Below are 26,032 nucleotides of genomic sequence, written 5' to 3' on the forward strand. Positions count from 1 at the left end.
AACCCATACTACTGAAACGTTTTCCTCTTGGCACTTTATAGCACATTTTAACATAACAGGTTGGCCTGTACTTGCCTAAAGCCCCGATGGGCAAAAGTCTTGGCACAAGCACTGGAAGTCTTTGGAGGAGGGGCCTTCCCACCTTGCACAAGCACAGGGCTCTGCACACTTACCTGGGCACGTGGGTCCACACTCACACACTGCAGGGAAATGTCACTGCTGAAATGCCATCACCCCGTGTACCCAGCCAAGCTGCCACCCCACCCGACTTACCCTCAAAGGTTAAAACTCTTCTCTGCATCTTCTCTGCAGATGGACAAATAACTGTAAATGTAAGACAATGGTTAGAATTACCATTTGCAATTTAGAAAAATTTCAGAAAGGTGGGAAAACTTGAAAACCTCCAACAAAATCTTAATTACTGTGAATTTAATGGCATTTATCAGGGCTCTCAAGCATGCGTCTCTCACTACATATTTCAACAGGTTTCCTGTATCTATTTAATTATAAACCTGTGAAATAAACAAAACAAGCTGAATTCAGAATGCCTTATTGTAAACTATTTGTTCTGTTCAATTTTTGTGCTAGAAGAATGGTATCAATAGTTCAGGAACATTACAGTTATGCACTACCTAATCAAAGGTGTTAAAAAAAGAGATACCAAGACTTCTGTAAAACAGGGTAGAGAGCCCACTACAAGTCACACACAGGCAAGAGAGAAGCAACCTGTCCCTGGCATGGAGCTGAAAGTGAGATAAAATAAAAGTACAATAAACCTTCACAGACTTGCACATGGAGAGAATGTCCCAGCTGTGGCAAACTTCAGTTTTGGGGGTGCTACAGGGAAGTTGCATCATTCTTTGTACAATGAAGATGAAGGGACAGTAAATTCCCTCACACATGAACCCTCTGGTGGAACTGCACAAGCTTTGGGGCCAGGAAAGAGTCACAATTTCTCTCTTTACAGGTCACCAACACACAAGAGAAGTGCTGTTGTACACGTGTATTGCCCCGTAAATGCCACCTCTGCTCAGTCTTGACTTTGCTTTGAAATGTAAAACTTCTGAGCAGCTTCAGAAATAGTTACCAGTTCTGTCATTAGAAAAAAACCCAATAAATCAACAAAAATCTGCAACTTCTCTGCCATGAGAACCTCTCACAAGTGCCAATGACTGCATGAAGCAGTGTTCACTCCAGTACTGACAATAAAGTTAGATGCCAATTTCCCAGTCCAAAATTACATGAATTGGAACTACTGGAAGGAGATGCTCCCAGCTTTTCAGGCTAAAAGAACAGGAACTTTTAAAAGCTGAGAAAAATTGCATAGAGTAAAGGGCTGGCTATGCACTTAAAACTCACGTTACTTACAACAAAACCAAGAGCCCTGGTCTTACAGACCTCTCCCTCCTCTTCGGTGTATTTCTAAGCTACTACTGAACAGGGAGTGCAAAGTACAGCACACCATGTCTTAACTTTAACTTTTCAAACGTGTCTCACCCCCAATTTGCTGTTGGAAGCAACACCAGAAGGTCAGTTTCTTCCCCACTTACCTCTGCAGACACTGTGCCGGCGGTGATTAACAATTACATCCACACTCTTGCTACAATTAAATGAAGGCTCTGACAGCGTTTTGGCCAAAAGCCAAAGGTGTTTGTTTCCCCTTAATAACAGGGCACAATTTGAAAGACAGTTTGGAGTTTACAAACAATGAAAGTTCTCAGGTCAGTGTTGTACAGGGTGTCAGGTGAGTACATCCCTTTAGGAGCTAATCCGCTTTCCCAGAGACACTGATCTCCCGAGGGCCGGGTGCCAGATCCACAGCAGGGTGCTGGGGGCAGCAGCCTGTGGGCAGATTTGTCTGTGTGCAAGGAATAATCATCAAATTAATGTATTAGCAGGATTAGGCCCTCACAATTGTGAGTTAAGTCGCCCACGAGAGGAGGAATTAAAGAAAACCAAACTAAAAGCTAAATTTTCAGTACCGGGCATCAGAAATACTTCTCGGATTTTCATGCTGATAATCAAAAGTGTCCCTGATTATATTCTTTTATAACTGTGCTCTAAATTGTGTTTTATGTCCCATCTTCTTCTGCAAACCATTGTAGTTAATTGTGTTTGAGGAGCAGGTTGCCCTCAAGGAGAGGGTGTTTTATTAAACCTTCGCTAGACAAACCCAAATATTTCAGAACTCTTCAAACACCTTCCCTGCTTAAAAACCAACCAAACCCACTATCCATTGATCTCAGCCCAAGACCCCTAAGACAGCAATTAAATGTCAAGATTCATGAAGTCACATACCTCCAAAACACTGAAAAAACAAAGCAATATAAAAACACCCCAAAGTGCATCTTCAGGAAACAGCATCCCCTCAGGCAGACTCATCTTTTACTTTACCAAGAAAAATAAATCCAAGTGGAGAAAAGATTTAGAGAGAAAAATACATTAGCAAATACAGATAAATTTGTTTTTAATAAAGGAGTTAATTTTCTTTCAATCCTATATAAAACAATAGCAATTAAAAACTTCATTTTTGAAAGTAAAATATTTACATATGAACAAGTAACTGTGCAAAATTTACATGAAAAAAAAAATGGAAAGACAGGATTTCCTAAAAGACAAAATAAAAGGGGTGTAACAGTTGTCAGGTGTTGATAAAAATACTGATCAGCATTCAGTTTACACGCAAGAGAGTTAAATTCTACCATGAGAGTTCACACAAAGAAAGCCAAAGTATTTACAGTCATAAAAGTACTATCAATAGACAATTTAATACAATAACCTCTGAAAATATAAAGAACCAATTAGTATATTTGTAATAAAAAAATAGGTACAAAGAAGGGACTTTGCTCTGGACATCTTTAAAGTAGGCCCACAGCTTGCATACAGTCTTTTAGCAAAATAATTATAGTTTACATAGCCATTTTTATGTTATGTGCCAAAAATTATGTACAATTACTGACAAAATACACCAACCATTTTTCGACACTTGATTCACACTGAGAAACAGTCTTTTGATGATTCCTCTCAACTTTTGATTTTATTTAATCTAAGCTTTCACTTTAGCTAAAAAACACAGTGCAAGTAAAATATATTTATGCTGAAAAGGTTTCTCTTTTTTTCCTTTTTTTCCTTTTTTAACTTTACAGCTTTACAAACTATAGCAAATAAAATGCATTTTTACAGATGCTGCTATAACATTCAGAAGTAACCCTCCTTTATGGGATTTCAGGGCCTCTAATAAGCAATAATGTGATTAAAATTGAGGTTATGTTTAAAATTAACTGTATATCCCTCTAGATTTTGAGCATTTTGGGGAAAGATAAATATTCTTTAAAAATCAGTTTGCTTTGCTAACTGACTGTTTTAAAAAAAAAAAAAAAAAAGCTAAATGAAATGAGGTCATCTGCTGTAGACATATGCCTATATCATGGATTTAGTTGAATAAAACTGAACTAAAATGAACAATTAATGTTGAAACTGCTACAGGGCTGACAAAGGGTAGCTAGTTATTTGCTAAACGATTCCATCAGTCTTTATATATGGCTTGTTTGGCAAGAAGGCCACTCAATCAAGAGATGAGTTAAAATTTAATTGTCCTTTTATAGTATCCACAGGCCTTGTAAGTATCCTCACTGTTACAGAAATGTATTTCTCTCATACTGAAGAGTTTATTTATAAACAGGAATATAAAACTGTTCCATGTAAAGAGGTGGTTGTTTTTTAAACAATATCCCATTTGCTTGTTACAAAAAGGCGTAATTTGCAAATATATTAAAAAATGTCCTCAGGCGTCTCTCCGTCAAAAATACCTTGATCTTTTCCATTTTACTTAAGGAATGCTTTGTATAGCAATAGTGAATGGCTTGTCTCTCGCTCATTTTCTAAACAAAATATGAGGTCCCTGAGGTTCACCCGCGTTATCCTTTGTCGCGTAAACTGTCTGGTTGTTCCAACTCCAGAGCTGCCTGGGACTGCTGCACTTGAACCAGATCCCTGGAAGTGAGAAGAACAAGGAAATCAGTCCATGCTCCCAGGTATTCCCAAACTTTTCAGAGAAAATGTGTGAGGTAAGAACTAAGTGGCTACGTACAGGAAGCTTTATGCTACCAGATTAGAGATTTTCTATTTAATTCTTATTTATAAACAACAGCTGAACAATTAGAAGTTTTTGGTGATATTTAATACAGACAAGAAAAAAAAAACAACACAAAGCACACCTTGTATTTTCAGGAAGGCACTAAGGACAGGCAATCCCAACAACTAACCCAAACAAAAGGGACAGAATTCTTCAAAACATCAGCATAGAGATCCCAAGGGCAGCCCTGGAGTTCTGGATGACCTGGGGAAGAGTCCTGTTCCCTGGACTGGGAGGCCTTGAGTAATGTCCTAGATCCTTCCCAGTCTCCATGGCAGGGTGCCAGAGCTCTCCTTTTGGTGACAACAGCTGTAACCAAGCTCGGGACTATATTTAGAAGCATCTTTCCTGACATTCTCTAATGATCTCTGAATGCTTCTCCATCATTCAGCATCACTCATCCCTCTGCTACACACTGGTAGTTTCCCACATGAAGTGGTAAGATAAACAAGTAGTATATTATTATATTTGTCACTTTAAAAAATGAGAAAAAAAACAGAAGGGAAAAAATTGTTTGCTGTCTTTAGAGATACCCCCCCATCCTTCAGCTCTTCGGATGCACTCTGTGTAATGCAAGTGAGGTGTAAAGCAGGTCTGCTGGGGCCAACTCCAAGGCAATCTCACTTGTAGAAAACACAGTTGTGATAGGATACGTGTGATTAATGCAACTCTTGTCTAAAACTAAGGAGCAGTAAGGACAAGGATCAGGGACTGCCGCTCCCGGCTCAGGCTGCAGTACCGCCCAGGGACCGGCAGGTGGCGCGCGCAGACCGAAATCCAAGCTTTTCCCTCAATTTTAAAGCCGGGAATATTTCGGGCAGCCGCCTGTTGCTGACGGGTTATTTACACCTACGTAATGGATTCTTTTGGGAACAGGTTACAGATCTGTGGCTCGTGTATAGGTTCTTTTCCTCCTCCAATTTAATTTACTAGAAGGATTTTTCCCTTTTCTTTTTTTTAATGGAACTTTGACACTTTGTGACAAACAGGTCTAAACACACTCCACTACTAAGAAAAGACTTATCTGCCCAAGAGCTTGGATAATTTTAAAAAACTTTTCTGAACAAGAATACCTCGGACTTAAAAAAGTCAAAATTAAGATTAATGCATGAGTCACGTGACTCAGCTGCTGAGGCTCACACTTAACACGTGAAAATAATATATTTAGGTTCAGTGTAAATTATTAGGAAACCAACCTAAACTTGCACTGGAAATGATCACTCTAGGTTAGCAGAACACTGTGTTCAGTGCAGGTGAAGTTGCTTCACCACTGCCAGCAGTGAAGTCAGAGTTTTGATTCTCAAGCAAGTTACCTGTTGGCCCAGCAAACATCAAATCACCAAAATCCTGTACTGAGAACTGCTTAAAGGCTGGATGTTCAAAGGGATATTTTAAGGCACCTGCATAACTTAGGTCCCTAATTTCCACCAACTTCAATGGAAATCAGAAGATGCAGGAGAGCAGTGGATGCTAACTAGATTTTCTCAAATCCATACATATGATTACTGGACAATAGAAAGAATGGCTGTAAGGGGTTTATTTTTGGTTTTCAAATATCCTTTAGTAGAAACTCAAGCCTGACTTTATTCTGTAGACCATTATACTTTAAATGTAAAGGTAAAATTTCAGGAGTCTTTAAAGACTATGCTACTCCTACAAGGCATGGAGTAAGTTAAGAAGCTTTTTGGTAACTTCCAGTAAAATCACAGGGATATAAAACTCTAAAACTGACAGCAAACTGATTTGTTGAATTTGGAAACAAAACAGTGCAACTACTACTTAGAAGTGATTTTACATGTAATTAAGATTCAGTATTCCTAGACATCAAAAGCTTGCATTTACAAATCTGTGCCTAAGTAATGACAAACCTTATTTTCCACACTTCTTGTAATATGCCTTAACCACAAACTGCATACAAATGGTGACAAGTGGAGCCCAATTTAAAAATGTCAAGTGACACAGCAGCAAAAGCACAGCTGTGAGTATCAGATCAAAGGCAGCTGGTTCTTAATTAAACAGACAAAAAGATTAGATTTTCAGGGAACCTGTAGTTAATTGGTTAACCAGTAAGTGATTAATCCAGGATAACTAAATTAGTCAGATTTAGATGAAATACAAACAAGTGTTCACAGTAGATCTAAAATACATCCCATAACCCAAGTGACATTAACAGACCATTAAGGTGGCACAGCTGAGCATGCAGGAGGAAGCAATGCCAACATTAACTCTGCATGAGGTACTTCAGCATATTCCTCTGAGACAACTTCATTTGTGTACACATCTATCTTTGTAAAGTGCCCCATTTGGCAATTTTCATAATTTTAAACCACATTTATAAACCTTTAATACAGTTATTTGTCAGCTTATATAAAAATAAGTCTTATTATCAGTCACAGACACTTTAGGATATTTCAAAACTTAAAATTACTTTAAAAGATGCTCAAGAGGCTTGATTTCTTTACAAACAAAAATAACATTTACTAGTATTCAGATTGTTCTCTAACATTTTATATCAAGCACATGTAAATTATTGCTTCTAGAAATTCAGCATAAACCAAGGTAAACTCTTTTGAGGCTTTTCTACAGTATAAATGCTGTAGCACTGAAAATTCAGAATGCTCAAGGAATAATAAACAGAATTATTAAACTATTACTATCCTGTCACTTGCCATCAGGCAAAAAGCCCCACAGGGAAAAATTCTCAAATTATGAACAGAGCTTTTGGCCCAACAAATGACAATTTTCAAGAAGATTTTGTTCTTTTTAAACAGTGGAGAAATCCCACATCGAATGTCTCACGCAGAAAGCAATTTTATATCATTTCATGTTTATTCATTTGTTTAGAAATACAGTAGGTAGTCCTCTGCCAGAATGTAAATTAATATTAAACGAATCAAACACTGAGCATTCTGATATTTAATCTGCAGAGAAATGTTTGAAAAGCCAGATTCAACAGTACAATACACAAAGGATATGCAAGAACACCATAATCAGATGGAACTGGTCAAACTGATCTGCTGTGGAGACACTAAAACTAAGGCAACTCAACTGCTGAAGAAAGAAATTAGGCAAGTTCTACAACTTGAAGTTCCTGCTGTCAAACTTAGCAGTGATTCAATTCTATCACCCCACCTACCTCAGCAGCATTACTCTGCACTCTTAGTTAGATTGGCTACAACCACAAAAGCATCTTCCCAAGAACTATGGAGGTCCAAAACACAGAGACTTGTGACTGCTCAAATTTTATTCCAGATGCCACTCCGCAGATGCTAAAAACCGATCCCAGCCCTGGAGTGAGCAAATCTGAACTCAAAATACACTTGTGCTGCTCAGGAAGCTTCCACAAACTCGGGGAAAAGCTCTGAACGGAGAGGTTTGCACAGAGGCAGCAAAACCAGAGATGACCATGATACTGTACCTCTGTCCCTGATCCAGATCCTGGTGAGTCTACTTTCCTTTTCTTCCTGGGGCCGATGGCAGCTAACGCAGTCAGGTTGGCGTCCCTCTGCCTCATCTGGGCGAGCTCCTGCTGCTGCATCTGCATCATTTGCCAGAACAAGAACAGTTCATTACTGTCCTTTCAATTTTCAAAATAAAAGTTCATGTTAAGGTGAACACTCACCTCCTTGGCCTTCTGTTTCAACCTAAGCTGTTCTGGATCTTCTTGTCGAGATCGAGACTGTGTTGACAAGGGATGAACGTGAAATGGTTGGAGGAAAAGAAAGAAAAATTAATTCAGTTACATAAGTAGTTAAAGGTTGTAAGTTTTACATAGCATATGAAAGCTTTTCCTAAACTCCAGCAGGAAGTGGGGAATACCTGCCACTCCCTGAGAGGGTAACATGGGAAAGTAATTTTTAAAAATTAAAAGAAGTTTTCCTGTTTCTTATGGTTTTTTTAAAAAGCACCCCCTTTTTCTGCTTTGTTAAAGATAGCAAAGGAATAGCCAGGCATTCATACCTTAAACAAAACCATTACAAGAGACAAATTACACAGATCTGGGTACAGACACTTTGCATATGAAAAGAGGAATAAGACCTGTACTTTTTGGAAAAATTCTTCCCCTTGCTGTGTAATTATGCACTTATTCAGAACAGATCTTTCTGCTACACCTACACATACAAGTCAGGCTCCTGTGTGAACAAACTGCAGCTGACTGACCCACAGACCATTTACATCAGCAACTGCCCATTTCACTGGGCACCTGCAATTCCTTGTGTGTGTCATACTTTTAGAATCACTGAATTGCTTAGGTTAGAAAAGACCTGTAAGAACATCAAGTCCAGCCGTTTCCCCAGCACTGCCAAGCCCACCACTAAACCATGTCCCCAAGTGCCACATGTAAGTGTTTTTTAAATACTTCAGGGATGGTGACTCAACCACTGCCCTGGGCAGCCTGTTCCAGGGCTTGACAACCCCTTTGGTGATGAAACTGTTCCCAATATCCAAACTAAACCTCCCCTGACGCAACTTGAGGCCATTTCCTCTTGTCCTATCAAATCCTGACTCTTGTTAATCCCATCCATTCTTTAGACCAACAACAAAATAAATTTGAATTTTGACATTATCAATTCATACTGGATCGTGAAATCAACAGAAGCCTTAGGTTGTTTTGTGAATTATTCTAGGGTGCTCTTATCTAATCATATTCATTCTATATTCACTGAGTAAAACCCACAAAGTTTAATGTTTACATCAACTGCTTCTTATTTATTGTATTTCTCCAACTTGTAAAAATCTTTCTGAGTTCTACTTCTAGTCTCCAAAACACCTATGACCTCCCTATTGCATTTAAGAGTACCAAGCTATAAATTCATCTTTTTCACAATGCAAAATGCAAAAGCTAACTTTTAAGGCCTACTTTAATTTGGGACCACGCAACGGGACCGGTAAAGAAGCTGTTTCATGTGCTTTACCACGAAAAGCAAAACTGAGTTCTAGCTAAGAACACATTCATCAAGTCCCATCTTTGAAGATTAGTCTTTCCCTTCACTGCAAGTGTTTTAGAAGGAAAAGAAACTCTGCTGTTTTGATGTCAAAGATGACACTGTGCGACCACGTGTGAAATCCGAGCACTTGCCTTTGCCGCGCGCATTAAAATTTCCCTTTCTTGTTCATCTTTACGCTGCTTTTCTATTTGATCAAGCTGTTCAAAGAACTTGAGCTGTGCCCGAACGTCACTTGCTTGTTCGTATCTTTCATCATCCTGAAAATACAGCAAATATGTTTCTCATTACTTTCTTAAAAACAAAGCTGTTAACTTGTCCTGTACTGGGGGAGAACATATACATTCAAAGCTCCAGTGTTCACGGTGTCCTTTTCAGACAAATAGCAGGTGTATATTTACACCAGTCAAACCAGCTAGAACTCTTAAAAGTGTTTTGTTCTAGTCCATGAAATCATCAGATTTTGACTTCTAAACTAATATCATCACAGCTTTAACCTCTCAAACATATTTCACAGAGCTGTGTGGCTTTTTTAAACGCTGCTCAGGCATTTGCATCTATTAAGAACACACATCTGTCACATAACAGTCTCTTGAGGATTCAAAGCAGTGCTTTTATCTGTCTGTCTGACTGTACAATCACTCAGACTCTAAACATCTGACATAATGAATAAAGGGGAGGGGCACAGTTTCTCAGCATTTGTCTTAAAACCATTTTGTATATGCAAGTTGAAAAGTTCTAGTCACCCATGTGCATTAATAACTTAATGGCAGATGAATCAGTCAAAGAGAATAAACAACACCTGAACTCCTGCATTACAGCCAGCACGACAGCCTGCTGAATTCGTGCAATTATGCCACTTTGTTTGTGCAATTAAATACAGTTACCTTGTAAGAAATATTCCTTTGTTGAGCAGTCTCTGATAACTTTTCCACGAGGTTTTGTAGTCTTTGTTGTGTAGCATGCGATACGTAGCTAACTACATCAGGATGGATTTCTGTTATTCCATGTTTTTTACCTACAATCAGAACAGAAGTCAGTTGTAAATAAATATGTTACAACAGAGCTAAACGTGAGGTCATTTTCAGTCACTGAAATTCAAATGCCTTTTTCAAAATAATGCTTTTGGGTATTGCTCAGACAAGCATCAGATAGGAAATGGCATACACATGAAAATTTACATTAGTTTAACAAAATTTAATATATATTAACAAATGCTGTATATTACAGTATAACAACTAATTCAAGATTGCTTTTTGTTTCACCATCAACTCTAAATTACTAAGTAAACATGATAAAAGTGTTTCTGAGTTTATTTCATTGTTTATGTCATGTTTGTTACACTGTAGCAATTTACAAAGTCAGAATTTTAACCAGGTCGAGTAGTTTTGTGGTGATTGCCATCACTTTAGAAGACAACTCTATAGGTTTGCTACCCCTTGACACTATTCTACTTCCATAAGCCAAGTGATTGCCCACAAGCATCAGAATATACCAGAAAATATCAGAAGGTAACAACTCCAGCAACTTTAAACCATTCAAATCAATTTCCATGGAAAATGCTTTGAATTAAACCCAAGAGTAGTAAAATTTGTTTTATTAATGTTCAAGATAAAACAACATACCTATTTCTAATATCCTTCTTTGTAAAGGTGCTGGGAAAAGGAAGGTTTCATCTTTACAGGACCTTGTTAATGTGCCCACCAGCTCAGAGTTTGTTGCCAATATCCGAGCACTTTCTTCTGACAGGTTGACTCCAGCCATTGATGCAACATCATTAATGTCATCATCATCCCTTAAAGAAAGGAAAACTTATTATAATACTGTATTATAATATTTAGTGCCTATCTGTGCACACTGCTACAATACCACAGCTGCACAGAATGAATTCCACAATTCCACAAAACCAGAATACTTTTATTTTTGCATTTGATTTGCTTTTCTTACATGATAAAACTAATTTAATTGCAAATGAGAAATTACTCCTTTCATTTCAAAGAGCGCTAATTTTGTAGTTCCTGCTTTTTCAAGATCCCGTCTTACGAATTGTTTCAACACCTTAAGAAACAAGAGACCAGACAAATCACTACCACAAAACAATAATAATCTGCCCTCATCACTAAGACAGGTTGTACATCCAAATAATTCAAGCAGAGCTGAGAGAAGCGAAGGAATGAATTCCATTAGCTTGTCTGGGCAGGAATTGTTTATGAGGTTTAGTGCCAGCTAAATGCTAAAACCAGTCTGGCACAAATATGTCCAGTGTTGTCTGTTGAAGTCTTTAATGAAGAAGCAAACCTGCCCTCAGAAAATCCACCTCTAGGTTACTGTGAGTTTCCCCAGTTGGATTCAGTACCACTGCAGCACCCAGGAAAGGCCCAGAGTTCAGCTGCACAGGCAGCACAAGCACAAACATCCAGTGCCTCACCTAAAAGAGCCTCCCCCAGGTTCTTTCAGTTTATTCTTCTGAGCAGCAGCTACTTGTGTTGAAACAGTGGCAATAGCTTTGTTTCCAGGTAATACTGCTGGTTTTACCACAGGTACTGCAAGACACACAAGATTTATACTACATCAGTAAGAGTTCAGATTTACAAGCCAGTCAGTCACAGGTAGTTATGGCAATAGATCTGGTACAAAGACTTTACCTCAATAGCTTCTGACAGCATTTCACCTAAAAAGCAGGACCCTCCCACACAACTCCAGCATCCACAATGATTTCTGACTGTAAATAATGCCCTGAGGAATGTGTATCCCCAGCCTCTACGGCACTACACACTGAAGATTTTAGCAGTAGTACAAAAGCCATCACCCAGCTCCAGGGCACTTAAGAACTGACATTCACAGAATCACAGAATGGGTTGGGTTGGAAGGGACCTTAAAGATCATCTAGATCCAGGGCCTTGACACCTTCCACTAGACCAGGTTGCTCCCAGCCTCATTCAACCTGGCCTTGAACACTTCCAGGGATGGGATGTCAACTTCTCTGGACAAGCAATCCCAAAACTACACTGCAGGTAATGCCATCAAACAGGGCATTTACCAGGTATCTTGACCTCTTACCTGTCTGAAGCTGATTCAGTTGAATTTGAGGAGTTGTGAGCATAATACGACTGTGTGGCTGCCGCAATGCTACCATGGGTGTCTGTGTCAACGTTACTTGGGGGGGCCTTATCAATGCCCCTGCTTTCTGAGACTGTTGGATAACCTGCAAATAACAAGGAAAAAAAAGCACTCTAAATAATCTGACAATCAAGTGGGAAGAAGAAACCCTAACAGCACTTTAATCAAGATGGATTTTAAACTACACTTTTTTTCCTAGAAGCTAGTTTCTCTGAAGAGCTCAAAGATCTTTGAGCTAAACCACTTCAGGCTGCACTTCAGCTCACGTACCAGTGGCGTGGTCTGGCCTTGTTTACTAACACCAACTTGTGTGGGCTGAGTGAGGCTGATGACAGGTTGCTGGAGGGTGCTTGTGACAGTGGCAGTCGCCTTCCCCGCCGAGCGCTGCACCGAGGAGCTGAGCAGCACGGCCGCCGCCGACGGGATCGTGGCTATCGTCGCCTGCGTCGTCGGCTGCTGCTGCTGGCTCTGCTGAATGAAAGCTGCAGAGTCTGGTGTTAACTGTCTCAAGGCAGGTAAACTCCTCTGGAAGAGAGGAAAGGAAAGAATTTCGTTGGGTTTTTTTTTTTTTTAGTCCTCGCACAAGGAAATACGAGCTGGAGAAAAACGCTGCGTTTCGTTTCAATCTGTTGGATCGGTCCGTGTGCACCTGAGAAAAGATGGCAAGTGAGCAGGCAGGAATACCAGGCTGCTCACATTTCATAAGCAGGACAGAGGGACAATGCCTTTTGGATATCAAGGGCATCTAGGTTATGCAGCCTATCTGGAACCCTGGTACATACTTAACAACCCAAGCCCATGCTGCCCTCCTTGACCGTGCTTCTCCACACATTCCCAGCTACATGTGAAGGCTTAAAAGACATACTGGAATACCAAGGAGGATTTCAGAATAGCTCAGAGACCACAGTGTTTTACTGGATTCTTAAATTAGCTGTTTTCTTATGGCAACAATTTTTATCCTCAGGAACAGCTCAAGGTTGAACAAGCATTTAAGAACCCAGAAATGTCAACACACACCTACAACTATATCCCTTAATCATACATTAGTCAAGCAGTTACACTCTTACTATTCAATGCTGTCGTACTTTCCCTGATTTTCTGATGGTAAATGTTTTGGAATAAACACTATTTTGAGATGTGTCCAATTACTACAAAATTTAAGACAAATGTGATTTATTATTAAGAGGTGGTAAATTTCTTGCTTATCCATACAAAGAGTTATACAGCCCAAGGAAAAGACTTGCCCAGAAGGTACAGTTTTCTGTATATATAATTCAATCCCTTGTTTTCTTTCCAGGACTAAAAAGAGAATAATAAATAAACTCATACGTTCGCTGGTCTAAGTCAGAGAAAGAAAACTTTTCAGATTTCTCAAAAGAGCTGCGATGTGACACTGGTAGAAATTAAATTATTTACTGACTGTGCCAAAGAATCACACCAATAAACTCTTGGAACTCAGAGGTAAAAATACTTTTTAAGGGAGCAAAAGCCTAATCAGGCACCATTTAAAACTTCCCTTTACATCATTTTGGAATTCTGTCTACACTGGTAAAGGATGTGCTTGTGTTCATTGCTGCTGATACATAAGCACAGAAATAAAGCAAAGCAGTGCACACAAGTTACCTTCAGGAAAGGCACAAGGTAAGGTTGAGGTGAAGAATTAAGTTCTCTGTACAGCCTACTGGTAAAGTCTTCTGGTTCAATTTTTCCATCCTTTAAAACACAAAAACCAAATGAACAATCATTCAATAAAAAAAAAAAAATAAGCGTAACAATTTATTGGAAATAAGTGGCTTTATCATCCTTCACTATTTTTAGTTACCAACAGCTTTATGGTAGTAACTAATTTTACTATGAATTTCAACTAGGAAGACCTACAGACCTCTGGTTATCACATAAGCATGGAATATACAGCTCTACCTTACACTAAAGGTTGCTAACAATGAGGCTAAGCAATACCAGTACTCATTCCATAAATATTAACTATATCAAGGTTTTACATTCGAATCATATAACATTAGATTTTTTTTTTCTAAAAACGTGATTTTGTACAGTCAGTTATTGCACTGGCTGTAGTGTCTTGTTTCAAGTACATAATAAATTTTTTTATTCACCATTTTATCAAAATGTAGAATTTAAAGAGCCACTATTCACATTACAGTTCAATTTAATTCATGTTCTCATGCACGAATATAAGCAGTAATATCTCATTTACAAACTCAATGGAAAATTTATGCACCTATTTTAATTCAGAAGAAGCAAAGTTAATTTATCTCAGATTTTATAAACTCCCTCCTCTGAAGAAAAATAAAGCCTTCAGTTTTGAGTCTGAATTTGCCCAGAAACTTTTCAGCTTTTCTTACCAGCAGGTTCTGTACTAATTCTTTCACATTGGCCGCAGTCTCTGAAGACTGTTTTCCAGATGATGCCAGTTTTATTAATGTGGACAGGAAGTTTTTGCATTTCTTCACATTTTCCATAGTTTCCTTAGGAGGAAGAGTAGAAGGGGAAACAGAGAAGTGAAGATAAACTCTTCCATATGTGATCTGACCATATACTTTGAGAAATAAAGTTCATAACTGCAGACTATTATTTACAGATTTATGTTCCTCAATGATTAAGATATAACCAGACTGAAATTATGGTTTTGCTTCACGTATATCTATGTACTGTACATTTTTGTTATCAAAATGTAAGAAACTATGATTCTTCATGAAGTAAGGAAACACCAATGATTTTAATAAGGGCACACTGTGTATGAGAAAATAAATGTTTTAGCAGGACAACAAATAGCAAAGCTTTTCTTTCACAGTGCGTGGATTCTCCCTGTTCTGCAGTCCTGGAAACATGCAGCTTTAATGAATCACTGCCAACTTCTTATCCCTCATACTGATTCTACTCTGCAGTACTGAACAATTCACTGCTCTATAAAATACACAGAACATGTTTTAAAAAAATGAGTGCTTTAAAACTGTTAGAGAAATAAAAATTAATATTTTGACACTTACCAAAATTCAAGAGACCTGTATCCCCACGTTTTAGTTATGTGGTTCTACTAAAGTTTACTTTTTCAACACCAATGGCTCACAGAATTCCTGCATCTTCACTGCTCTCCACTCTCTCTGTATTTACATTTTTGTGTGTATATACATACATACATACATGCAGACATGTATATGTGAATAAACAAAGAGATGTTAAATTCATCAGTGTCTTACTGTGGCAGCAGTGGAGGTGGCCGTTGTTCCTTGCACTGTTCTCTGAGGAGTTCCAGTTTGTACAGCTGTTGCTGTCCCCAGCGTGGTTGTTTGTGCAGTACCACCCAGAACAATCTGAGGCTGCAGAGAATACAAACGCGAGATTATTTTACTTGAAAGATATCAAAAAGCTGTTTTCCTGAGCCATCAAACAGAAAACGAGCTCTGGGACAGCAGAACACCTTTCTCAGCTACTATAAATAAGTTACTGATGTGTGATCTGTTGCAGTGAACAGAAAGAGCCACCAGATGGCACTAAACACATTCCAAACGGGAATCCCAAAAGTTGAAAAATTGCGCGATTTTTGGTCACTGAATAAAATACCATAAACGCATCTTCAGCCACTGTGGTTTGAAAACACAGCTTAAACGAGTGTTGAATTCCTGTGAATGCAATACCTTTTTCTACCTGTTTTGTTAAATGCCACTTCCAAAGGGAGGAATTTCTAAAAAGGCACTATGACAAAAGCTCGGATCTTCTCGAGGTCTTTGTGATGAACAATGGGACTAAACACTGTGCTAGTTTTGTAGACAGATCAGCAGCTCAAAGGAGGAACATCACCTCTAAAGAATCACCACTGTAAACAAGAACTTCTCACGAACACAGCTCATTCATGGACTTCCAACACAGTCTAATTATTAACAACAACCCCGGGACAGCAATTCCTATCAAGTTACAGCTGACACTCAGAATTTTAACAAATCATTTGTAAACTTGCTCTTTATATAAAGGTGCACAAGAAAAGAGGCTCCAGTGCTGCCAAAGCTAACTTTCATTGGTATTTTGAGAGAAACTAAAGGAGACAAGGGTTTCATTTGTCTCATTTTTTTGAAATCAGGATAAACGAAGTCCATGGTGTGCTCATTACAGCATAAAATATGCAGATGGAATGATCTTTATTTTTTTTTTGTCCAGTATAACAGCAGTGCAAATTAAGGGGACTCAGTTAGGTAAATTAACTCTTAGATCTGGAAAGATCACGGGCATAGGCAAAGGCTCTCTGAGGGGAAAAAAGGTTAACTGGATGCATAGCAAAACCTGCATGTTTTAAATTAAAACTCTCTAATCCTGTCTACTCAAAGGATGAAGAAAGCACAATGAGACAGATTAGGCGACAGCAATCATATTGTATCAGTGCTGCCTGGAAGCCATGTGGAGAATTTCACACTCTTGCAGTGTTTTTTAAACTCACACCACCATCTCTCAAAAAATGTTTCCACACAAGCCCATGATTACCAGAGGCCAGGCTATGAGAGGACAGCCCAGACTGACACCACTGCCTGTCCTTCAGTTATCAGTCTCTAGAAGAACACAAACCAAAGAAGAGACTTGTGTGAGAGGGAGAAGGCTTGGGGAAGAGAAGGCTGCCAGTGCAGTTGTCTTTGCAATTGTAAATTTTGCTGCAGAATTCAGAGGACTGCAGATCCATCATAGGAATAACACCACAGCTCCAAATCCAAAGGGAATTCCTGTCAAGTTTCTTGAGGCAGAACACAGAAAGGTATTTTGTTTTAGTCAGCTCTGTGGCAATACAAACTACTAACAGGATACCTTTAAACAGAGATTCATATCGGTACAATATGAAATAATAATAACACAGATATAAAAAATTACACCCGTACATCCAAAACATACATTGAGAGCTGCCAATGTTTTAGAAAGGATAATCCAGGAGGCATTTCTTCCCTGCACTTAGCAACTGCATTTCCTGTCTGTCTGGCAGTCTCATTTACACATTACTTTCCTACACACTCACTTGCACAACCGGGGGACGCTGTAGCGTTGTCGTGGGTTGCACTGTTGTTTGAGCCTGAGACACTTGCTTGATAATAGTAGTTGGTGTCACCTGTCGTGCAATAATGGGTGTTCCTGGAGCCTGGGGAAGAGGAAAAAAAACAAACACATCAGTGCCCGTAGTTAAATATCCTCTACCTTATCTAGTATTTTGTCCCTGGACAGTTAATGTTGCTACAGATACCGAAGAATGCACTGAAACCACTAGAAAACTGTGAGAAGGAATTTTAGACTTGAACCTAATGCAACTGTCAAAACCTCAGTGTACATATACCCATATCCACATTTTTCTTTTAGTCTTACATTTTCTCTGGGGAAAAGAGTTGTACACATCAACCATATGAGGTCTTCTCTGTATCAAAATTTTAAACTTAATGAGATTCAGATAGGTAAAAATATTTTTCATGAGTAACAGCCAAGCTGTAACAGAATTAGGACCAAAATACATCACTTTTACCATGTGGAAAGTAGATTTAGAGCAGATATTAGGAATAAATTCTCTACTTATAAGGGTGGTGAGGCACTGGTACAGGCTGCCCAGAGAGGTGTGGACTCCCCATCCCTGAAGTGTTCAGGGCCAGGCTGGATGGGGCTTGGAGCAACCTGGTCTAGTGGCTCGGGGGTTGGAACAAGATGAGCTTTAAGGTCCCTTCCAACCCAAACCATTCTATGAATCTATGAAAAGCCTGTATAGCCCCTGTTAGATCTATGGTTTCTTCAACCCCTAACACCATACCTTACTTTCTGGCGTATTTTTCACAGGAAGAAAATAAATCTTACAGTTTTTAGCCCTACAAATCACTGAACTGACCTGCACTGTCGATATCTGCACTGGGGGTGCACTGGTCGGTGTAGCAGGACGAGGAGTCAGAGTATTCTGAGGCTGGGACTGGGCGTGTGCCTGTGCTTGCATCTGTGCCAAGGCTTGTTGGGGGATCATCAGCAACTGCCCGTTCTCACTGCGCACAAGGACCATGCCTGCAAAACAGATATTGGTCAAGCAACACACACCCTTTCCAAACATGAAAGAACATCTTTTTCTGATCTTTTTATCCAAGTTGGATGCATATGGAATTAATGTACTGCTGAAGGACTAAGCAACTAACAAAAGAGGTTTAGAATAAAATCAAAATACCCGGCTGCATTATGACATTTTGTGTAGAATAGCTTAATATCAGAAATACTCCTTCTCTATCTAAATGCTCAGTATATTGTGCATCAGAACACAGTGAAGTGTATTTGCCCCAACAAAAAATATTTCATGTGATTCAACATTAAAATTAGCAACATGTAAAAATCCTACCTGCTCTTTACTAAGAAATTTGTTTTATGAAACACTACAAATAAAAGAAAATCCTGCCATTAGGCAAGATTCCTGTTAAGAGGGGAAGAAAAATAATCAAACATAAGCTTTACCGTCAACAGGAACACAATTGTCTAAGTTCTAAATTAATTTCCCATAACCAATTCAGTAATGAAAGTGGCTATAAAATCATAATCTCTCTCATGTGCATCAGCAACAGGCTGCATTGTGCCATGTTACACCCCAAAAGAAAAATAAAACAGAGAGGGAAATGAGGCTGTCATTCCCTGCTCAGTCACTCAGATCAATACACTTAACCCCACTGGGCAGCTGGAGGGAAACAGCTTTTAACAGGCAGATTTTCAGATGAGACTCTCTCTTCCTTGAAGGTGCAAACAGGGTCTGGACAACATGAACTGTTTTCCAAGAGCTCCTTCATTCCTCACGCCTCAGTCAGCCCAGGAGAGCCTCAGACCTCATCAGCTCTGAAAGAGCCACCTAAGGAAACAAACTGGGCACTCAGTTAGTTGGCTTTTCTGAGCAACTACAGGAGGAACCTTCACCATGAAAATCAAGAGGCACTACTGAAATCAGAAAGTTTTTCTGAAGTGTTGTTCAGTGAATCAAAAGCCTACACACGCTCCCCAACAATATCTGGAGATCTGGTCTATGCCATCGCAGAGCGTGACTACCTCAAAAGAGTCAAGCTTTTATTTGCTTTTCTATTCAGGTGAAGTGCCAAAATGTTTACAGACAATGCCTTAAACAGTTTTCTTGAACTGTTTGAAAGTTAAACTGCGAAAATCCATATACTTATTTCTATAAAAACGTGTTCAAAAGAAAAGCCTTAGTTGATTTGCCCCTAATTTTTTCCATACATTCTCTACATTAACCCTCTTTTAATGAAGCAGAGTCATACAGAGACATTAAACCAGTTTAAATCCAAAAGGTGATCTTCCATTGCAACTTAATTAAAAATGTTAAGGAGGGACCCACAATGTGCTACGGACAAGTGTTACATCTAGAAACAAATATTCTCAGACTGGTTTTCTGTAGGAAAGGAGGAGGGGGGGGAAACTTATTTATAGTCTTGCAGACTACAGAAATAAATGCTCTTTGTTCAGCTGTCAAGTCCAAAAAACTATTTTCCAAGCCATTCCAAACAGTAATGTATTTTCTCCTGTAACTTATGTAAGAAGAAGTATTTTCCTTAAAACAGCAAGGGCACACACACCATCAGCACAGCTTATGAGAACCTTAAAAGCCTTAATAGTGAACACAGAGCTTGATCCTGTCAGCTGCTCATCAGAACCATCACTACTTTATCTCCATCAGCCTCACGCTACAGGGAGGGGGCTACTGACAAAAAAAAATGAGAAATTCAATATTTTAAAGACTAAAGAGTGACCTACTACTACATCAAGCTCATTCCTGCACAAACAGAACCTGCCATCCTCTTCCAGTGTGCAAACAAAATCCTGGGAAATGAACTCACATTGCCCTTTTTTGTCATTCCTCATAATAATCAGCTGAAGCAGATAAACACTGAATCAGTGGAAATCTTCAATACTGTTATAACTGAAAACATCAGTACAGTGAAAATCTGATTAGAGGAGCTATTTTCAAGTCAACATCAAATATTAAGGCTTGTTGGGTACTATTTAGTTTCTAGCAATTGAAAAGGCACAATGCAACTACCTATGCCTGTACCTTCATCAAGTCCTTAAATGTCACAGAATTATACTGACACCCCATAGAAAACTCTTTTTCTTAAAACTCACCATTTTTTGGGTTCCCTAGGATATTCTAAGGTTAATGTACCACACAAATTCTTTAAAGTTATATATTTTTTCCTTACAGAAGCAACATAAGAGACACTAACTGTACTTTGGGAAGGGGGGATTGTTTTTTAAACTTCTCTCCCAGCGAAATGTGACTAAAATTATTTGAAAGCACCAAGTCAAAACCCCTCACCTGCATATGAGAAACTTTTATAGCATCAGAGCTCTGTGATAACTGTTCCTGTTTCCAGTTCAACACACACAGTCTCAGGAATGGGTGTGCACCACCCACTAATGCCCTGCAACATCACAACTACCCTTTGGCACAGCAGTCCTGTCAACTTACTGGTTTTCTCCCCAAAATACGAATGAGAAGAGAGAAAAGAGGGGAAATAACCACAAAATGAAGGTTGGATACCCATAGAGTGCAAGCACAACGTCTGAACAATGAAATATTCTCCCTGAGCTACATGCAAAATTAGAACATGCCTACACATTAACATAGCACAACTGCTCAAACAGACAGTTGAAAAGCACAGTAATGTGAGCTTTAGAAAACATATCAAGAAAGTTCAATTTTTGGCAGCAGACAGATAAAACAATCATTTGTAATTCAAACCCTGACTTTAAGTACTACCCTGCTAGATTCCTAACTATGGGAAGTCTGAACTTTCCGTCAAGTATTGAAGTCATAATAAAAAAGTAACTCATACAAAGCTACATTTGAATAGTTCTTTCATTCCCACTCAAATCTGATACACAGTTATTTTCAACTTAGAGAGTTTCTAAGGTGTCATTAACTCAGGGTCTTCCCCTGATAAATTCCTGTGCACACATACTGGGCTATATACAAACATAAAGACAATTACTAATATCTGACTAGTCTTGCATAAACTTTAATCATGGTATGATGATATGAGACATTTTACCTGCTTGGAATGTTGATGTATGAGTGATTTCGGACAAGGTGTAAAAATTCAGATTGTGATGAACTTGCTCACTGAAATTTCTGTGCAGCAATTCACCAGTACTACAGTCTGCAGGCAAGTAAGTTTTGACTGAACAAACACATAACACCCCTCAAGCCTTGCTGAGAATTCTTTAAAAAGGGAGGTGGAGCTGCTCTCTCAGCTTCTCTCCCCCCCCAGCCCAACTACAGACTCTTTTCCAACCCAATTAGCTAAAAAAGGAACTCACAAACCCAAAACTACATCCAGGCTGGCACTAAGTGGATTTTCAGTGAAGTTCAGAAGGCTCATTGGTGCTAACTCGATTAAGAATTAAAAAGAAAGTCCCATTTATCTCCTCCTTCTAAACAACGTCAGTGTAGGACTGTAACAGCCCCCTCTCTCCATCCATATGTGAATCTCAGTTGATCCATTTGTGGCAGTAGAGCAGAGGAAGGACAGACAGACACACGTGTAGAAAAACAAATTTCTTTCTCCTACGTTCCAAAACTTATATTTTAAATATTTAAATACAGGTGAGTATCATAACCTCAAACTCCAGTGCATAAGGCTAGAAATGCTGAATGAACCAGGTCAGAACTGACCACCAGGCACTAGTAGATAGCTAGTATTTTATGAGGTATCTCACTGTTTCAATTAAATTTAGCAACATATTTAAAGTAGGATGAAAAAGGATGAAAAACATCTTTCTGTTTCAAGTTTATCATCCAGGGGTTTGTTCCACAAATGGATAAATTACTATTTAAGCTCAAACAGCTAATAAAGATAATTGGAAATGTTCAATTATAAAAAGGTGACAATAAAACTTGTTCATTTTAAATATCTCTCTGCCTTATTTTTCCTAGACAGTCTGATCACGTGTACTCTAAAATCATATTCAATATTAAAAATGCAAATATTCAAGCATTCTTTCCAAGTCTCTCATTAAAAAACTAATTAAAATTAAAATTAATTACCATTTTTGTTAGAAGTCAGAGGCTTAAGAGAATCCTGAAAGAGGCTCATATTTTAGTTTGAATTAAACAATTCATCATGGCTCCAAATGAAGGATTAACAAAACTGAGTTGGACTGCTCCTTAAGCCAAAGGGACCTGTGCTCTTGACCAGTACAATGGTCATCCCATGTGTTCTTGTAGTGGAGACCTTCCCTTATCTTTCCTGTTTACCAGAGTGTTTGGAAGGGAAAATGTCATTATTATAGGATGTAGCTGCATGATTCTGCAGCGTTGTCTCTGCCTCTTGCTTATTTGTGTTTCCATTTGCTATCGGCATTGCCATTTACAAAGTGCTGTGCTTTGGGGGTTTGTTTCTTTGTTGGTGGTTTGTTTTTTTTTTAATTAATAAAAATTGTGAAATCACACACTGGAATCAAAAGTGAAGAGCTCTGGCCATAGGACATGTCAGAAAAACACAAACCAGGCTTTTTTCAAATGTCTCCCTCTTCCTTATTTCTTTGAAACATGGCTTGGCTTAGCAAAGACTAAAGAAAAAAAAAACAACACAATAATAAAGAAGACTAACAAAAATATTTTGTAGCCTTTGCAGACCACTCTGATTATCTGTGCATTTGCCAAAACATACAACTTTCTTGCTAGAGAACCTCTACATCCAAAAAGAAAAAAGCCCACACAAGTTTCCTGTTTTGTTACCAGTTTTTGCTGGTAAAAATTAATAATATTTATAGGAGCTGGACTTCTCAAGGAGAGAGTTAAAACTTGCTGCAGGTATAGCAGGCACCTTCAGATCAATGTTCTGAGGAAATCCCCAGTCCAGCAGACTGTCCCCTCTCACTGCCATATCAGCAGGATTATCTGGGTGTCACCTCTCAGGACAAATGCTCCATGTCTCAGGGACTCCATCCATAGCACAGGTGACACACTGAAGGATTTCACCTGGAGTTAGCGGGCACGTAACAAGAGGATCACAAAAAGGTGCCCATGCTTGTCTCATACCAGTGTGCAAGGACAAAACTTCTGCCAATCTGTGAAATACAAACCCTAGACAGGATCCTATCAGATCCCAAGGGACAACATCTCTCTTCCTAATGCAGACACTGAACAGAAGAACAGAAGGTTCAAGCTTACAGATTTTGCTCATTACCCACAGTGTAGCTCATGGTCTAATCCAGATCAATTCAGAACTATTACTAAGAACCTAGACTTTTAATAGGTTGTTTTTTTCAGTAGCTGAGACATGACAGAAGAATTAATGGGTGTATGATCTTGAAAGTGCATGGGGAATATCCTTTTCCAATCTCCTGAGGAAATTCTCTTCTTAAAAGTAGAAAGGTAACTGAACTTTATCTCCCAAGAAAAAAAAGCTGGGGTCAGGTTAGGCAGCAAAGAATCAATACACACACATGCTGGTGTTCAGAAAGAATGTCCAAGCCTGAAAGAATAACTAGAGGATTGATGCTTCTGGTGTAGGAAATCAAAGTCCTTACAAACACCTCTAGAAAATAAAGTTATTGATCATACAGTCCACTGACATCTGACAAATCTTCAAATCCTAACTAGATTTGCCAGGGAAGTTCACTATGAGGTTATCTCCACGTCAAAGCATTTGGGCCTTAAGCTCTCAAGCACACACTCATTTGTGGCAAGATGCTGCAAACATTTGACATGGCAGGAAATTCTGACAGTAATCCTATGTGGGCTGTGCCATATTAGCAGGAGAAAGCTTTATGAGAGTATCCCTACGGAATTGTCAGAGGAGATTCTGTTGCAACAAAACGGAAAGCAAATGTCTGTAAGGTTATTCAAGTTGTTGCCATACACACCACAAAAACCATCTAAAGCAAAGGGGACGAGTCCAGGCTCTGCAGGTGTTTGGACCAGGTAAAACAGGGACCATGAGATGAAAGAAGTTTTACAAAAGCACAAAGTTTCCATGATTTTTCCAATACAAAAAAGCTGGAATACTGTAGAGAGCTGGAGAAAAAGACAGCTGCCTGTACAAACTACAGGAACAGCTTTAGCAGAAGTGATGTATGCCCCTTATTCCAGAAAAGGAATGGATAACCTGGTACTGACATCAACGCTGTCCAACTATTCCTTCCCTCACAGTAACTGACCCACCTGGGAAAGTTCTAACTCTACAGGAATGAAAGGCCAGGAAAAGCAGAAAGAACCTATTGAAGTCTGCTGGTCCACTGCAGCTCCATGAAAACCTGGGTAATTAAGGGAATCTTCCCTAACATCAGACAACTTCTAGCACATTCACAATTACTTGCACGTGTCAAAAAGTGGCATCTGTAACCAGCACATGTGTAGCAGCTCATGAAGGACAATCTATACACCAGCTCATGAGAAACAGGGATTACAAATCAAGATGAGTAACACAGAACTGTAAATGGTAACACAGCTGTGGATTAGATGTCACTGAAGACATTATTTTGCACCCCATGAGAGGTGTGCACCAGCTGCATTAGGTGCTCTGGCTTAAGTTTAGGTGCTTAGAACCTCAGGTGACCTGTGCTGCACAAGAAATCCAGAAAAAGCTTTTACTTGAGCTTGCTGAAGCTTTCGACACCATCAGAGATCCAGGTTCTCGAGTTTCATCAAACATGGTTGTTTCGTGACTTCTATAAAGGCATCTCAGCTCCACAAGGATAACCACAGTGCTGACAGAGAAGTCTCCACAGCACAGGTATCAGGTCCTGCAAACCAGCCAGCTCAAAATGAACACTATGTGTGACTTGAGCTGCTCCAGAAGTGCCTCCCCTGTGCTGGCACGACGAGGTCAGGCTGTACAAACACGAGTTAGCAGCAGATACGTTCCCTGCTCAGCTGCAGGTCTGCAGGCCATAAAACTGCCAGCAGAGCTAGAGCTGTCCAGCACACTGGAGCAACCTGAGAGTGTGTACCAGATTCCCTCACGGCTTGTTTCAGAGGAATGGGCACCCCAAAGCCATGAAGCTGAAGTTCTGCACAGCTGCACTGAGCACACAGTGCACACTGTGCCCACACATCTGAAAGGCACCTGCTGTGCTGAAGGTGAGCTACAACTTAGCATGAAAAAACATGCCATGACTGTCAGGGGTTGCTTCAGAACATCTCTAACACAAAACACTTGGAGTCTCTCCCAACAGGCACTAAACATTACACATAGTGCAGACTGGCACAGCACAGAGTTTTGGACAAGAACTACAAAAGCACATAACTTGGTTTACTTTTCAACTTCCTGCCACTCTGGAATAAAGTAAAATTCTACCCAGATCCAATGCCTAAAAGTTTTAGTACAGCATCAGTTTAGTACAGCACTCCACTGTTTGCCATCATCCCTTTCTGCACACGCCCAATCTGCACACACAGATCACAACTAATCGTTATGGTCTCGGAAACGCTGATTCCTTAACAGCTGATTTATGATTATTGCCAATGTGGGTGAAAGATACATTTGCAAATACCCTCAAGAATCCTGACTGCAGTGCCCAGAAAGAGTATTTTGTACAGACCAAGTACACAAGTTTGTATTATGAAAAACTGCTTCTTTTTTCTTACTAAAGAGTCAACACACAAAAAATTCAACCTCAGTTTAAAAGCTTTCTCTTACTCTTACTATATAAGAACTCAGTTTCAAATTACAGAACTGTACTGTCTAAAAGGTGAAGAAGTGAATCATTTGTCAAGTATTGATTCACAGGTTGTCTAAGAATATGGTTAAAGGAATAACGTCATGCTGGAGTGCCAAAAAGCCACTGAATTTAACAGTGATCCCACATGGAA

General features: G+C 39.2%; 1 protein-coding gene across 2 annotated transcripts in view; it reads right to left on the minus strand.

The window, feature by feature from the left end:
- Window positions 1–3,020: 3,020 nt before the first annotated feature.
- TAF4 (TATA-box binding protein associated factor 4) overlaps window positions 3,021–26,032 on the minus strand; it is a 36,320-nt gene continuing 13,308 nt past the window's right edge. Inside the window, exons 3-16 of one of the 2 annotated variants that reach the window (XM_027646223.1) lie at window positions 18,065–18,231; window positions 17,216–17,335; window positions 15,420–15,539; window positions 14,565–14,687; window positions 13,825–13,914; window positions 12,472–12,726; window positions 12,142–12,286; window positions 11,510–11,624; window positions 10,707–10,876; window positions 9,969–10,099; window positions 9,216–9,341; window positions 7,758–7,814; window positions 7,554–7,673; window positions 3,021–3,993 (exon numbers count right to left, since the gene is read on the minus strand). In XM_027646223.1, the coding sequence (XP_027502024.1) occupies window positions 3,826–3,993; window positions 7,554–7,673; window positions 7,758–7,814; window positions 9,216–9,341; window positions 9,969–10,099; window positions 10,707–10,876; window positions 11,510–11,624; window positions 12,142–12,286; window positions 12,472–12,726; window positions 13,825–13,914; window positions 14,565–14,687; window positions 15,420–15,539; window positions 17,216–17,335; window positions 18,065–18,231 (1,907 nt within the window). In that variant the 3' untranslated portion in view covers window positions 3,021–3,825. Of the gene's footprint in view, window positions 3,994–7,553; window positions 7,674–7,757; window positions 7,815–9,215; window positions 9,342–9,968; window positions 10,100–10,703; window positions 10,877–11,509; window positions 11,625–12,141; window positions 12,287–12,471; window positions 12,727–13,824; window positions 13,915–14,564; window positions 14,688–15,419; window positions 15,540–17,215; window positions 17,336–18,064; window positions 18,232–26,032 lie in introns of those variants that run through there. The other variant, XR_003528190.1, reaches the window with a different exon arrangement.

This window comes from Corapipo altera, unplaced genomic scaffold, assembly GCF_003945725.1.
Source record: "Corapipo altera isolate COAL_440 unplaced genomic scaffold, ASM394572v1 64, whole genome shotgun sequence".
Classification (NCBI taxonomy): domain Eukaryota; kingdom Metazoa; phylum Chordata; class Aves; order Passeriformes; family Pipridae; genus Corapipo; species Corapipo altera.